We start from the raw sequence: 16,396 nt of genomic DNA, 5'->3' as shown, positions 1-16,396 counted from the left end.
CAAGCAAAGAGGGAAGGACTGGGCCAACACACGAGAGCCAAGGTCTCCATCCCGAGCAACAGGCAGTGGTGACTGCTCCGGTGGCTGCAGCAGCCCCTCGGGAAAGCGGCTCACGTGGCAACACAGCCCGGGGCAGGGCAGCATCTGCAGCACCGGCAACGTTAATTAAATCGGAGCCTGGCCAGAGACGGTCTAATTAATTAATAACACCTACTTGTGAGATGCCAAGTGCGACGCAGCTGTGAAGAGCCGCGGTGCCCCGGGCTTGTTTATGGGCGAGGGGGAAGGTCCCTGGTGCTGGGACGTGACAGAGCGGGGAGCCCTCGGTGCTGGGACACGGCCAGGCCACCAAAAGTGCCACTGTGCACACGCACGTGCCCCACCCACGTGCTGGAGCTGCTCCAGGGCCCACCTGGGAGCTGGTGCTGATGGTGACGTGACGGGGAGTTGGCAGCTCCCCGAGGTAACGCGGGTGATGTGTGGGGACAGGATAAAAAGCCTCGTCAGGAGCGTGATGAGTGCAGGGGGGGAAAGGCAGAAAAGGGGGGGAGACCCTGTCATGAAGGCTGTGGGGTCCTGGGGGCTGCAGGAGTGGTGGGAGTCCTGAGGGTTCTGGGGGCTGGGGGACTGGGAGGGGGTCCCATGGATCCTGGGGGGTTGAAGGATTGATGGAGCTCCTGAAGAACCTGGGGGCTGCAGGGCTGATGGGGTCCTGAGGATTCTTGGGGCTGGAAGGGTCCCACAGATCCTGAGAGCTGCAGGACTGGTGGGGGTCCAGAGAGTCCTGGGCACTGCAGGACTGATGGGGGTCCTGTTGGGGTCCTGATGGGGGTCCTGAGGCACCTGAGGGATGCAGGACTGATGGAGGTCCCACAGGTCCTGGGCTGCGGAGTCACTGGGGCTGTGCAGTGAATTCCCTCTGTCCCATTCTCCATGTTCCTGGTCCCTAAGTGCAGCTCCAGCACCAGCCAGGGCAAGGGTGTCCTGCAGCAGGGTGGGGGGACCTTGGGCAGGGGCACAAGGACATCCAGAGCAGGCAGGAGGATGACAGGGACCTCACATGCAGCCACCCACGGCCGCCAAGAAATTGCCTCTGAAGCAGCGCAAGCTGTGAGCCACTTGATGGGAAAAGTGGCCACAATTTGGAGCCTCTCCAATCACCACAAGCTGAGTGCTGGCTGCAATCAGGCATCAGGAAAAGTCAGGAAAGCAGGAGGCCAGGATCAGGGGCTACATCACCAGGCTGTGCCCCCCCAGCTTGGGCACTGCCCCCTGAGGTCCCACCCCACCTGTAAGGAGGTGACACCGCCCTGGTACCGACACGTCAGCATCCCTTTAATGGGCTTGGAGCGATGCCTGGGTGCTGCCAGCACCCACGGGGGTGGGGGATGACATAAAGGGGGTGTCAGGGTGCCAGGGTGAGGGTGGGGGTCCTGGTGAGGGTCCCCTCAGTACACCAGGACCTCCATCTTGTTGCTGCCCTTTTTCTTGCAGACAGGGCCGTTGGTGCTGGCCTTGGGGGACTCCACCACGGTGATGGACACGTCGCCCTTCGGGAAGCGGGTGGAGAACCTGGAGGGGGAGGATGGAGGGGAGGAATCAGGATGGAGATGTGGGAGGGGGACACGCCCACACCCGTCCCCTCATTGCCCAATGAGCAGCCTTGGTTACACCCATTCCTCAGCAGCTTCCTGCTGCAGCCAATCAAATCACTCACATGACGCCCCACCCTTGGAGGCTCCACCCCCACCTCAACCCCACCCTGAGCACCGCCCTGTCCCACCCACAATAACCCCACCCTCCAGTACCCACACCCACAGAGGCCATGCCCTCTGCGCTCCCAGCCCTGTCCTGCCCCACCCATTGAGGTCTTCCCTTCAGACTCTGCCCACCGTGACCACACCCACTGTAACCACGCCCACCAAAGCCCCACCCACACCTGTCAGTGATGTGCAGGGGTAGCGCCTGCCCCGTGGTGGCCTCGAAGGTCTGGTACAGGCGGGTCACCAGCTCGATGAGGTGGTCACTGACCAGCAGGAAGTCACCCTTGGCCCCCACCGTGGAGACCTGTGGGGCAAACAGGGGGTCAGCCCTGCTGGGGACCCCCTGAGCCCCCAGGGCCCCCCTCCCCAGGTACCTCCTTGAGGTGCAGGGCCAGGAAGCCGTCGGAGAAGCGGGTGACTGAGACGCCACGGATGTCACTGAGGCTGAGCACGGTCTTGGGCTGGGCGGCCTTGGGGTCAGCCAGGACCAGGTGCTCGGTGGTGAGGAGCAGCAGGCGTGGGACTGTCTGTGGGTGGGGGTCAGCGTGGGCATGCGGGTCAGCGTGGGCACATGGTCAGTGTGGGCAGGTGGCCACCATGAGCAGGGGGTCAGCGTGGGCAGGGGGTCACCAAGAGCAGGGGGTCAGTGTAGGCATGGGGTCAGGGTGGGCAGGGGGTCAGTGGGGGCAGGGGGTCAGTGTAGGCAGATGGTCACCAAGAGCAGGGGGTCAGTGTGGGCACAGGGTCAGCATGGGCAGGTGGTCATTGTGGGCAGATGGTCACCATGAGCAGGGGGTCAGCGTGGGCATGTAGGTCAGTGTGGGCACATGGTCAGTGTGGGCACATGGTCAGCGTGGGCAGGGGGTCAGCGTGGGCAGGAGGTCACCAAGACCAGGTGGTCATTGTGGGCAGGGGATCAGCATGGGCAGATGGTCAGGGTGGGCAGATGGTCACCAAGAGCAGGGGCTCAGGGTGGGCAGGGGGTCAGGGTGGGCAGGGGGTCAGTGGGGGCAGATGGTCAGTGTAGGCAGATGGTCACCAAGAGCAGGGGGTCAGTGTGGGCACAGGGTCAGCATGGGCACGGGGTCAGCGTGGGCAGGGGGTCACCAAGACCAGGTGGTCATTGTGGGCAGGCGGTCAGCATGGGCAGATGGTCAGGGTGGGCACATGGTCAGTGTGGGGAGGTGGTCACCAAGAGCAGGGGGTCAGTGTGGACAGGGGGTCACCAAGACCAGCTGGTCATTGTGGGCAGGGGATCAGCATGGTCAGATGGTCAGGGTGGGCAGGGGGTCACCAAGAGCAGGGGGTCAGGGTGGCCAGGGGGTCAGAGCAGGGGGTCACGGTGTCCCCGTGTGCCCTCCCACAGCCCAGAGCATGGCCCCAAAGCAGATCTCACCTTCCCACTGGCCCTGTTCACCTTCCTCACGCTGTCGGCCATCACCAGCTTGTCCTTGGCCACCGCGTGCAGCTTCTGGTACTTGGGGTTCTGCTTCAGCCCCAGGTACTCCCCACGGAAAGGCTGCTGCAGGCTGGGGACAAGGCCATCAGCCACTGCTGCCCTGAGCTCCCCTGCACCCCCAGCCCCCTGCCCTGGCACCTTTTGGGGTACAGGGTCTTCTTGTCCTTGAAGAGCTCGCTGGCGCAGAGCCTGGCCTGCAGCTGCGCCCGCCGCGACGCCGGCAGCTGGTCCCGGTACTTCTTGCACTGCCGAGGGAGGGGACGATTTGGTGCCACCAAAGACCTCTCTCAGGTGAGCTGGCACACCGAAATCCCACCTGGAATTCTCCCCTGTTCCCACCTTCCAGTGGTAGAAGATGTTTTTCAGCTCCTGGTTGGTCTCACCCAGGAACTTGTAGGGCGCCGGGGGCCAGGTCCGGTCGGTCACCGACAGCGGGGGGAGGTTCTTGGCCAGCCCCACCAGGTACCTCTGCACCTGTGGGTGACAATGTGGCAGGGGGTCAGGGGAGGGCAGGGGCACCCAGCAGGGCAGGGGGCTGGCATGGCAGCGTGGTCCCCTCTCCCCCAGCCCCACTCACCAGTCGCCGGTAGATGAAGTTGGCCAGGCAGGTGCTGGCACTGGAACGGAAATATTTCCTGTAGGTCCTGCGTGCCTGTGGGGACAGTGCCAGCGGTGAGGACACCAAGACATCACCACCAGCCCCACAAAGGGTCCCCCATGTCCTCCCTGTCCCCCACATCCCCCACGTCCCCCATCCCTCTTTGGCTCCAGTGGAGAGAACAGAGGTTCCAGCCCGACAGGGTGGGCAGGAGTGGGGTGGGCAGACAGACAGACGGCACGGACAGCAGGACAGAGGCGGCCTGAGGGCGCGTGGCCCCGTTACCTGATACCCTCTCCAATGAGCAGCGATGGTGGTGGCGGCCGCGTGGCGTCGGCACTGGGACTTCAGCTCCCGGAGGAGCCGGCGAGACTGCAGGGGTGGAGAGCCCAGGGAGCCCGAGGGGGAGACACCAACACAGACATGGAGAGAGAGGGAGAGGCAGGAGAGAGGCAGGAGAGAAGGAGGAAAGACGGGGAGAGGAGATGAGGGTGAATCTGGTCCCACCGTGGGATGCACGGAGCTCCTGGTGCCACCGTGGGGCACACAGAGCCCCTGTCCCCACCCACCCTGCTGCCCCACACCAGGCCAGCCCCATGGTGGCTCTGGAGCTGCCCAGCCCTCACCTTCCAGCCCCGTGCATACGCCTGGAGGATCAGTGCCGACCGCTTCATCTGCTTGTACCGGTTCTTTTGCTGCGGGGGAACAAGAGAGTGAGTGGGGTGGGCTTGGAGAGCCAGGGGGAGAGGGATGGGCAGGGGAAGCATGGGCAGGGCCTGCCCTCTCCTCACCCTGTGGCCACGGAACCAGGCAGAGATGAGGATCTGGCTCTTGCGCATCAGCTGGTACTGGGTCCGGCACCGCCAGCCCCGAAACATCTTCTGGATGAGGGTGGCGAGCTGGGCCACGCGCTCCTGGCGCCGCCGCTCCAGGTCGAAGAGCTGGGCACAACCACGGCAAGCACGGGCTCACTGAGCAGCCCCAGGAACTCACAGGACAAACTGAGATCCCTCCTGGAACTGCCCCGTTCCCAAACTCACGGTGCGCGGCGAGCGGATGAAGATCTTGGTGTGGCCAAACGCCAGCTCCTCGGCGGGGAGCTCCAGACCTGCCAGCAGCACCTCGGTCCCCTCCCTGCATCGGGGCAGAGTTGGTGTAGAGGGATCCAATATGAAGGTGGTCTAGAATGTAATCTTATCCCCCCCCAAAGATGTGCAGCTGAACCAATTACTAAAAATTAGGAGCAGGCCTGATGTTAACAGGCCACACCAGTAAGAAGCCAATAAGAACAGTGGTATAAAAGAGTGGATTGGTGGGGTCTGGAGTTGGATGGCTGCTGCAAGGACCAGGAACAGTCAGTGCTTAGAGGAGCTGCCTACGAGAAACACTGAGGAGGTGTGAAACTCTGGTGATATGGAATCCTTGCACTGTAATGATAATAGAAGTCATGCTATATAAGACAACAGTTTGGGGTTGGTGTTTTGCGGAGATAATCAAAACCCCACAACTTTTGTGGAAGTTGTAAAGCCGGTATGTTTATTACAGCGCCAGCCACATGTGGGAATCATTCTTTTAAAATGACATGCGTACTTCTGGGGGCTTCAGGTCCCTTTTTATCCCCCTCTCAAATATATATGCATGGAATTTCACAATAGGTTCATGCATATTCATGTTTACGAATTTCGTGTGACGTTTGCTGCTAGTTTTTCTTTATCAGAAAGAATTCTTAGGTCAGGTTTGTCACAGACATCTTTTATGAAAAATCCTTTCCTTAGGATTTTTTCCTCCTGAGAAGCTGAGAGGCCTCAGGAACAAAATGTAAACATTGATTATCTGCTGCTGTGGAATGCAACAGGTGGATCTGTGATTGGCCCATGTTGGATGTTTGTAATTAATGGCCAATCACAGCCCAGCTGGCTCGGACAGAGAGCTGAGCCACAAGCCTTTGTTATCATTCTTTCTTATTCTATTCTTAGCCAGCCTTCTGATGAAACCTTTCTTCTATTCTTTTAGTATAGTTTTAATGTAATATATATGATAAAATAATAAATCAAGCCTTCTGAAACATGGAGTCAGATCTTTGTCTCTTCCCTCATCCTAAGACCCCTGTGAACACTGTCACAGCTTGATACATATTCATTTTTATGAATTTCGTGTGACATTTGCTGCTAGTTCTTCTTTATCAGAAAGAATTCCTAGGTCGGGTTGACCTGCTCTCACAGCAGTCTCTCTGTCTTTCTCTATCACCTTCTGTCTCCCTCCCCTTATGTCTGTCCTTCCCTGAAGCAGTTTCTCTGAGCCCAGGCTTTTGCAGTCAGGCTAAACCGCCGTGTTTTCTAACCACAGACTCAACTCAAAAACGTACATCTCACCTAAATCAAAACAGATTTCTACCCTGGAAAACTTCCGCTCTGCCTCCCTTGGCAGCCCCCTGAGCCTCACAGGGGTGTGTGCCAGTCCCATTACCTGTCCCCACGGTCCCAACGGGGCCACGTTTGGGCGTTGAGCATCTTGTAGCGCTGCAGGAAGGGCCCGTAGAGCTGGCGGAAGGCGTAGCCCGCGCGCCGCACCCGCACGTTCTCCAGCAGCCCCAGGTAGCGCACCTGGGCCAGCACCAGCTCCGGCGTGAACACCATGGCTGACTTGGTGTCGTTGGGTTTGATGCACCTGCAGAGCACAGCTGGTGGTTTAGGGGGGGGTTTTGGGGTGCTCAGAGACACCCCCGGGGGTGTCTCTGTCACATTTTCTGAAAATTCCCTTCGCCGGGGTTTCTTCTCCTGGGAAGCTGAGAAGTGTCAGAGAAAAAATGAAAACTATAATTATCTGATTTGCTTTTCCTGTGTTTTGCCGCTCTGGAATGCGGTTTGGGGATTCTTTACCAACTGGTCATTTTTGATTGGTTTCATGTGGATTTTTTTTATTTAGTGACCAATCACAGCCAGCTGTGTTGGGACTCTGGAAGGAGTCATGGGTTTTTCATTAGTATCTTGTTAAGCCTTCTGTCTGTATCCTTTCTCTATTCTTACAACTCAGTATTCTCAGTATTCTCCAATGTCTGTGTTATATTCTCTCATTTTCTTTTAAAAATTACTCAAATATGAAGATTCAAAGTCAATGCAACCCTGATACAGACAGAGATACATTGATCAACAGACAGCACATCAACCAGTGAGGACCCAACCCAAAATCTTAACAAAAATCTCATAAATATCCTTGCCTTCACAAATAGGGTCCAGGAAATTGTTGTACTGGTTGTCTTTGACTGTAGTGGATCAAGGATGTTAAATACTACTACTAGTATAATATAGTTTTAGTATAGCATTCTTTTATATAATATAGATCATAAAATAATAAATTAGCCTTCTAAGAACATGGAATCAAATTCAACCATTCCCCCTCTTCTGGAGAGCTCTGAAAATACCCCAGGGGCCGGTACCTGATGTAGTTGGGGTTTTTGGAGTAGAGGTTCCTCATCAGCATCGCCACGGACGACTTGAACTGGAAGCCTGCAGTGGGGGGCAGCTTGAGGGAGACCTTTTGGGGGTCTCCCTCGGGGAAGAGCGAGCGCAGCAGAGCGTGCTGGGCTGCCCACATGGCCTGCGAGAGGTCACGGAAGAGGAGGTCGTTGTTCTTCTCGATGAAGCCCGTCACGTTGTAGGTCACCTGGGGAGGGCGGTGGGGTCAGCGCCTGGCCAGGGAGTGGGGCAGATCCAGTCTGATCCCAGTCTAGCACAGCCCCACATCTCCTGTGTGAAGGTGGGAAGGGGAACTGAGGCACTGGGAAGAGAACTGGGGTTCCAAAAAAAGGATCAGGGCGCTGGGAAGAGGATTGGAGCACTGAGAATAGGATCAGGGTGCTGGGAAGAGGACTGGGACACTGGGAAGAGGATTGGGGTGCTGGGAAGAGGATTTGGGCTCTGGGAAGAGGATTGGGGCACTGGAAAGAGAACTGGGGCATTGTGAAGATGACCAGGGTGTTGAAAAGAGAACCAGGGTGCTGTGCAAAGGACTGGGGTGCTGGGAAGAGGAGCAGGGCTCTGGGATGAGGAGTGTGGTACAGGGAAGAGGATTAGGATGCTGGGAAGAGGAGTGTGGCTCTGGGAAGAGGATTGGGGTGCAGGGAAGAGGATGAGGGCTCTGGGATGAGCAATGTGGCACAAGGAAGAGGATCAGGGCGCTGGGAAGAGGACTGGGGCACTGGGAAAAGGTCTGGGGTGCTGGAAAGAGAACTGGGGCATTGTGAAGATGACCAGGGTGTTGGAAAGAGAACCAGGGTGCTGTGAAAAGGACTGGGGTGCTGGGAAGAGGAGCAGGGTACTAGGATGAGGAGTGTGGCACTGGGAAGAGGATTAGGATGCAGGGAAGAGGATCAGGGCTCCGGGAAGAGGATCAGGGCTCTGGGATGAGGATCAGAGCACTGGCAAGAGGATCAGGGCTCTGGGAAGAGGATCGGGGTGCTGGGAAGAGGATCAGGGCTCTGGGATGAGCAATGTGGCACTGGCAAGAGGATCAGGGTTCTGGGAAGAGGATCAGGGTTCTGGGAAGAGGAGCCTGGCACAGGGAAGAGGATCAGGGCTCTGGGATGAGCAATGTGGCACAGGCAAGAGGATCAGGGCACTGCCAGACCTTGCCAGCGTAGTGGTGGATGCGGAAGCAGCGCGGTGGCAGGCTGGCGTCGGTGACACGCCGGGCGTTCTGCGTCTCCTTGCTCTCGTAGTGCTTGTGTGTGGCCAGGAGCTGGTTGAGTTTGGTGAGGAATGTGTCCTCGTTGACCACGCCGGGCCTCAGGCACTCCTCATCCAGCATGGCCAGGATCCCTGTGGTGCTCTGTGCGATGGATGGTGTCACCATGAGGGATGGGGTCACCCCAAACCAGCCCCAGTGGATCCCACCCCAAGTTGGGTGGGCAACTCATGTTCTCAATCAAGGTGTCACCCCAAACCAACCCAGTGAAATCCCAGTTTGGGCTGTGGGGGGGACCAGGAACCCCGAGATCCCAGCACTGGGTGGGCAACTCATGATCCCAATCAAGGTGTCACCCCAGACCAACCCAGTGGATCCCAGTTTGGGCTGTGAGAGGAGCTGGAACCCCAAAATCTCAGCACTGGGTGGGCAATTCATGATCCCAATCAAGGTGTCACCATAAACCAGCCCCAGTGGATCCCAGTTTGGGCTGTGGTGGGAGCTGGAACCCCAAAATCTCAGCACTGGGTGGGCAATTCATGATCCCAATCAAGGTGTCACCCCAAACCAACCCAGTGGATCCCAGTTTGGGCTGTGACAGGAGCTGGAACCCCAAAATCTCAGCACTGGGTGGGCAATTCATGATCCCAATCAAGGTGTCACCCCAAACCAACCCAGTGGATCCCAGTTTGGGCTGTGAGAGGAGCTGGAACCCCAAAATCTCAGCACTGGGTGGGCAATTCATGATCCCAATCAAGGTGTCACCCCAAACCAACCCAGTGGATCCCAGTTTGGGCTGTGAGAGGAGCTGGAACCCCAAAATCTCAGCACTGGGTGAGCAACTCACGTTCTCAATTAAGTTGCAGATGATGCTGTTGTCAAAAAACTCCACTGGGGTCCACTGGATGCCCTGAGAGGAGATGTGGGTCAGACACAGGAATAACCAGACCCTACCCCACGGACACCACAGCTGCTGTGGGGCAGGAACCGGATGTCCGGCCACGGGATTGAGGATCCTAAATCCCTTCCTGCCATTGAATGTGCTCTCAGCAGGGAGCAGGGCGAGGGAGGAACGTGCAGCAGAGCCGTCTCCAGCACTTCCCCATCCCAGAGGGGCTGAAACTCATCGGGGCTGTGCTCTGGGAAGGGCTGGAGGTACCTCTCGGACGTATTCCTCCTGCTCCTCCTTCAGCGTCATCAGGATGAAGATCTGCTGCAGCTTCTCGTTGCAGTAGTTGATGATGAACTGCTCAAACCCGTTGTCCTGAGAGAGAAGGATCCTTTATGGCAGCTGCTTCCTGAGCTTCCAGCCCTGCCCTGTGCCTCAAATGCTGTTCCCAACCCCCTGGCGGATCCTTCACTCACCTGGAAGATCTCAAAGCCATAAATGTCCAGGACACCCATCACCTTCCTCTGCCTGTCCGACTTCACCTGGGGGCATAACGAGGTGTTGAGCCCTGTGTGGGGTGGGGGCCCAGGCTCCTTCTGGGGCTCCAGGATCTCCTGGAGCTCACCTGGATGCTGGCATTGATCCTCTGCACCAGCCAGTCGAAGAGGCGGCTGTAGATGTTTTTGGCCAGCGCGTCCCGGCCGTAGTAGCCCTGGGGAGAGGGGAGAGCTCATGGTGGGCTGCCAGGCACCAGCCCGTTCTAAATGAATCATCCAATTCAATAATTAAGGACATTTATGAAATCATCAAGGTATAAATTTGGGAAAAGCCACAAGCAATCTCAACTCAGCCAGGCGATCAGGGTCAGGGAGACTCAGGGTTTGGTTTCTACTGCACCAAAGTCCCTGTGGGTCTCCAAATGTCATTTCTAAGGGGTTTAATACAGTTTTTTGGGCTCTTCTTTAGCATATTTTAGCATATTATCATAGTTTTTCTTTCTCGCTGCCCCGCTTCCCAGAACTGGTGGATAATTGGTGGAATCCTGCCAGGTGAAAACTTCCTGGGATAAACTTCTGATGATGCCTATCAAACGCCTCCTGCTGGGGGTCCTATCAGATGGAAAAAATCCTTGAAATACACATCCCTGGAGACAGTCTGATGATGCTTGGATCTCCATTTTTATCACATAGCCTATTACTGCTTGCTGCCCGACATTGGCTTTGTACACAAAATGCTGTGGTTTTAATTCCCTTTAGCACAAATTATTTTATAACGTATATCGTTGTCAGAACCCAGGAAATTCCTCAGGCTGCCCTGGAGGACTCCAGACCCTGCCCAAGGGGCCTCAGAGACCTTGGCACAGAGCACAAGACCCCTGTGCCTTTGATTGAGCCCTTGGAAAAAACAATGACTAACCTTATATGAAGGATTACAAGCCACAAAAGTTTAAGTAGAATGATAGTGAATTAATCACAGGGTGAAAATGTAGAATTTTGGGGATTTAGAATGGGGGTTCAAGAGGCAAGATGGAGGAATTTGGATGTGTCCTTTTTCTTCTTGGCCTCCATCTTCTGCTGTGATGGTGGCACTTTGGGATTGGTTTAGAGTAGGAGCTCACTGTCTAACACAGGTGATAGGTGTTGGGAAGTAATTGTAAATATTGTACATGTAATTTTTAGTATAAAAAACTAACACCACCCCAAGGGCTGGAAACAATTCCCAGCTTTATGTGAGGAGTTACAAGCCACAAGAGTTTGAGTAGAATGATAGTGAATTAATCACAGGGTGAAAATGTAGAACTTTGGGGATTTAGAATGGGGGTTTAGGAGGCAAAACAGAGGAATCTGGGCATGTCCAGCCTTTCTCCTCCTTCTTCTTGGGCTCCATCTTCTGCTGTGATGTTGGCACTTTTGGATTGGTTTAGAGTAGAAGCTCACTGTCTAACACAGGTGATAGGTGTTGGGAAGTAATTGTAAATATTGTACACGTAGTTTTTAGTATAAAAAGGTGGGCAGAGTGCCTCTGACTGTCTTGCTAAGCAGACCTCAGCTGGACAGGAGAAAAAATTTTATAAATAAGATACAATAAACAACCTTGAGACCGAGAACTGAAGAGCTCTGACTCCTTCGAGCCTCCTTCGAGGCTGGGAAAAGAGACTTCCTACCATATCTTGGGGTCACTCTGAGCAGCTGAAGTCCTGAGATATGCCAAGCCCCATGGCTGAGGGTGGTGCTGCTCACCTGGGGGACAGTGAGGGTGGTGAGCACCGTCTCATCCCGTGCCTTCACCGTGCGGGAGCACAACGCCCTCTCCAGCGTGCCGGGGTCCAGCCCGATCAGCTCGCAGATCTCGCGCAGCTCTGGGTGAGGAGAGGCACTTCCAGAGCCAAGGAGGGGCTGAGGGGGTCTCCCCCACCCCAATATTCCCATCCCTACCCTGGGGCTCGCTGATGCTGCAGGCCTCCATCCCGCTGGCCTGGAAGCTGCTGCTCAGCTGGACGTTGCCCAGTTTGAGCACCACGGCCGTCACCTGCAGCAGCTCTGTCACCTCGGCAGGCGAGAAGCCGATGACCCTCATGGCATCCTGGGGATGGACACATGGACACAACAGCTCAGAGGATGGGGTGGTGTCCTAGGGTGATGTTAGGATGTTTGTATCCCCAGTCCTGTGTTCTGTTTATGCTGGGGTTTATGTTCTGTGCCTTCAAGACTGGCTCGGAAGTTTTGGTTTGGTTTTGTTATCAGCTGCTCCCCCATGGCTGGTGGGACACACAGATGGGGCAGTGCTGCTTTTGCTTTTTGCTTTGCTTTTCCCTTTGCTCTTGCTCCTGCTTTGCTCCTGCTCATTAGTTAGTTTAGCTGAGCAGTCCAAATTTTCCCTGGACTGTTTCTCCTTTCCCTTTTCTGGACCAACTTGGACCTGCTCCGGACTGGGACCTGGGAAACACCGAGAGTTTGCACCTTGTGGCCAAGGTGCAGCAGCTACCCCAGCACAGGAGGGACTGATAACACCCCCAAGAGATTCTTTCTGAATTTCTCATCTTTTTCAGAGGGGTGACAGCGTGGTGTCATCTGGTATTGTTCATTCTGTGTGCTGGGGGGTGCTTTGCCTGTTAAATAAACAGGTTCTTTCCACTTCTCTCTAAGGAATCCTTCCCCAGCTGGTTGGGCAGGGGGGCCATGTGGGTTTGCTTTCTGGAGGGGCCCCCTTTTGGAGGTTTTCTCCCAAATTTGCCCTAAACCAGGGCAGGTGGGCTCCAGGATTTTTTGGGGGGGGTCTTGTCTTCCCGTGGGTACCTGCATAGCGTGGAAGTTGGCTGCATCATCCATGCCAGGCAGGCTGGAGCCCTCCTGCTTCAGGTATCCATAGTGCCCGCAGTCCTGGCGCAGCTTCAGCTGCTCTGGTGGAGGGGAGAGGAGGTGGAAGTTCAGCCCTGATCCTCCCCAGCTCCTGCTCCACCTCCAAATCCCACACACTGGACCTACGGAGCAGCTGTGGTGAAGCCCCAGCCAGGAGCTGGTAGAAGATGTGGAAGTTCCTCTCGCCCCTCACGTGCCGGACAACGCGGGATTTCTCCAGCAGGTCTGCAGGGAGGGGTCATGTTGGGTTAAATCACGTTGTGGCTTGGATAATGAATAGAATAAACCTTTGAATAATTTAATAACGTATTCCGCAAGTTCTCTGAATTTTGCAAAGCTTCACGAAGCCTTTTTTTGCAAAGCTGCCTTTTGAAATTTGGTTTTAGTTCTATTTCTCTCTCAGCAACATCTGTCTTATCCTATGGTATATCCAAATCAGTATTTTTTACCTCAAGGTTTGTACACAGATGACAGAACCCTCTGTCAGGTCTGAAGAATTTTCCCCAAATCACTTTCCCACGGGGGTGTGTGCAGTGGGATGCCTGGTGGGTACTCACAGTTGCTGATCACCCCTCCCAGGGGCTCGCCCTTGAAGTCGAACTCAATGTCCATGTACTTGCCCTGGGAGAGGGGGCTGGGTCAGGGAAGGGGGTCCTGGTGGGACTGGCAGCTCCACTCCCCCCATATCCCCACATCCCCATCCCCATATCCCTCCCATATCCACATCCCCACATCCTCATATCCCCCCATATCCCCCCATTCCCCACATCCCCCCATCCCCATATCCCCATCCCCATATCCCCACATTCCCCACATCCCCATATCCCCCCATCCCCATATCCACATCCCCATCCCCACATTCCCCACACCCCCACAACCCCCATCCCCATATCCCCACATTCCCCATATCCCCCCATCTCCATCCCCATCCCCTCTGTTCTCCCAGCCCCATCAGGACCCACACAGCCCCCGCAGGGCCCAGCTCACTCACGAATCGGGAGGAGTTGTCATTCCGGACAGTTCTGGCGTTCCCAAAGGCTGCAGGAGAGCAGGGGGGGTTAAGGTGCAGTCCAAGGGGGACAGCCCCGAGCCCTGGGATGCCCGAGGAGGAGCTCGGGATGTGCTGCACTCACCCTCCAGCACAGGGTTGGACTGCAGGAGCTGCTCCTTCACCTTGTCCACCTCCTCCCCTTTGCTGCTCACGGCTGCCACGTAGGACATCACCAGCTTGCTGGCCTCTGCCAGAGAGGGGTGGGGGATTATTGGGGTGGGGTCGTGGGCTCTGCTGTGCCCCTCGCAGTGCCCTGAGCCCCCCCTGCAGCCCCGGCTGTACCTGTCTTGCCGGCGCCGCTCTCGCCGGTGATGAGGATGCACTGATCCCTGTCCCGGTCCCGCAGCGAGCGATAGGCATCGTCAGCGATGGCATAGCTGGGGGGCAAGAGGGGTTGGAAGGGGTTGGAACCATCTGGGGGCTTCAGGAATCGTCCAGACCCTCCCCCGGTTGTGGCTGTGGTGTTGCCCCAGGTGGATTCTTTTGGGATTGCCCGGGAGTGATGCCCTTGGCAAAATCCAGGGGGCTGAGGGCACCAGCAGCCCGCCCGTGCTCGCTCACATGTGGGGTTTGACGGCGAAGAAGCTGCAGTTGCGATATTCCTCCACCTTCTCCGGGGTGTAGATGGGCAGGGATTGATATGGGTTCACTGAGATCACCACATTCCCAATATAGGTCTGTGGGACAGCAGGGATGAGGGGCTGCGACGTCCTGGTGCTCCCCATCCCCATCTCAGATCCTTGTCTTCATCCCAGACCCCAGATCCTGCTCCCCATCCCAGAACGTGCAGCCCTTCCACTCCCCATCCCAGACCCCATATCCCCTTCCCATCCCATGCCTCATATCCCATATCCCATTCCCCATAATCCATTCCCCATCCCAGACCCTGCAGCCCTCCCAATCCCCATCCCATACCCCATATCCCAATCCCCATCCCATACCCCATATCCCATTCCCCATCCCAGACCCTGCAGCCCTCCCAATCCCCATCCCATACCCCATATCCCATTCCCCATATCCCAATCCCCATCCCATACCCCATATCCCATTCCCCATACCCTATTCCCCATCCCATATCCCATTCCTCACCCAAATCCCATATCCCAATCTGCATCCCATATCCCATTCCCTACCCATATCCCATTCCCTACCCATATCCCATTCCCCATATCCCATTCCCCCCGCCAGACCCTGCAGCCCTGCCAACCTCCAGCCCATATCCCATTCCCCACCCAAATCCCAATCTGCATCCCATATCCCATTCCCCACCTATATCCCATTCCCCCTCCCAGACCCTGCAGCCCTGCCAACCTCCATCCCATATCCCATATCCCATTCCTCATCCCATACTCCATATCCCAATCCCCATATCCCACACCCCGTACCCCATATCCCATACCACACACCCCATGTACCCCACTCCCACACAGCAGCCCCTGTCCCCGTCCCTCCCCACCCCAGACCCCCCCGGTCCCGCTGCCCACGTAGATGTCGCGCCGCCGGAATCGCTCCCGCAGCGTCTGGACCAGCGACTCCTCGGTCAGCGGGTCCAGCAGCACCAGATCCGCCACAGCCTCGGCATCCAGCAGCGAGGAGGAGCCTTCCATGGCCGGGCAGCTCCAGGGCAGCTGGGACACAGCACGGGGGATGGAGGTTCTGCACCCACACACACGCAGCCCCTTCCCCAAAACACCCCTCAAGCTCCTCAGCGGTCTGTGGGATCTTGGTTTCTCCCCCCCAGCCCTGGGGATGGGGGCCAAGGCAGCCACACACCCACAAAAGGCATGGGGGGCACCCTGTGGGGGTGTCCTGGTGCCCAGGAGCCCGTGGAGGGGCTGGGGGCAGCCGGATGCTGGGGGGAAGAGGAGACCCGGGCAGGAAATGCGGCCACCTGGGTCCTATTCTTGGGGCAGGGATTAATTCAGCCTCCACTTCCTCCCTCCTTCCTGGCAGGGGAAAGCCGGGGTGGGGAGGGGACCCCAAGCCCACCAAGAGGTCACCCCCAGGAGCTGTTTCCCCCCGGTGTCCTCCATCTCTCACCTGTCTGTGACAGCACGGTCACGTTCCTGGGGTGACCTTCACCCCCAGTTTACAGCTGGGGCGCTGGGCTGTAAACCCAGCCCCGCTTATCGGTGCCCCGGGGAAAGTTCACGGGCGAGGGATGGAGGACACCGGGGGGAAGCAGCTCCTGGGGGTGACCTCTCGGTGGGCTTGGGGTCCCCTTCCCACCCCGGCTTTTCCCTGCCAGGAAGGAGGGAGGAAGTGGAGGCTGAATTAATCCCTGCCCCAAGAATAGGACCCAGGTGGCCCCGGGGAAAGTTCACAAATGAGGAGAAGGTGGGGAAAGATGGGGCAAAAAAAGGGCGATGGAGGTGGTCCCAGCACCCTCTAGAGATGGCAAAACCCTCCAGGGGTCTGAGCCCCCCGTGCTGCTGGGTGGGACCCCGAGGTCAGCAGGGTGGGATGGGAACCACAGAGCCCCCCCAAGCTCCAGGGCAGTGCTGGGCTCACCCCGGGGTTCCCAATGCCACCAGGTCCCCACATCCCATGGGATGGGGGTTGTGGGGTCAGGGTACCCCGATCCAGCTGAGGAT

The 16,396-nt window shown here is 57.0% G+C and overlaps 1 protein-coding gene across 1 annotated transcript; it reads right to left on the bottom strand.

Annotated features, from left to right (window-relative positions):
* Positions 1–1,322: 1,322 nt before the first annotated feature.
* On the bottom strand, positions 1,323–15,422 carry MYO1A (myosin IA). The gene is made up of 28 exons (XM_071455980.1): positions 15,287–15,422; positions 14,364–14,479; positions 14,085–14,179; positions 13,885–13,989; positions 13,743–13,789; positions 13,309–13,372; positions 12,878–12,976; positions 12,689–12,792; positions 11,828–11,975; positions 11,633–11,751; positions 10,018–10,104; positions 9,869–9,934; positions 9,663–9,767; positions 9,351–9,413; positions 8,447–8,647; positions 7,257–7,483; positions 6,287–6,487; positions 4,861–4,954; positions 4,612–4,761; positions 4,447–4,515; positions 4,106–4,192; positions 3,800–3,874; positions 3,562–3,696; positions 3,361–3,467; positions 3,160–3,292; positions 2,138–2,290; positions 1,940–2,067; positions 1,323–1,572 (listed from the first exon to the last, which is right to left on the bottom strand). The coding sequence occupies exons 1-28, from the start codon at positions 15,407–15,409 to the stop codon at positions 1,449–1,451; spliced, it is 3,225 nt and encodes a 1,074-aa protein (XP_071312081.1). The 5' UTR covers positions 15,410–15,422; the 3' UTR covers positions 1,323–1,448.
* Between the last annotated feature and the right edge of the window lie 974 nt (positions 15,423–16,396).

Source organism: Agelaius tricolor, unplaced genomic scaffold (assembly GCF_023055355.1).
Source record: "Agelaius tricolor isolate 1412-34295 unplaced genomic scaffold, bAgeTri1.0.p SCAF_55, whole genome shotgun sequence".
Lineage (NCBI taxonomy): Eukaryota > Metazoa > Chordata > Aves > Passeriformes > Icteridae > Agelaius > Agelaius tricolor.
This window is presented reverse-complemented; position numbering and strand designations above follow the sequence as displayed.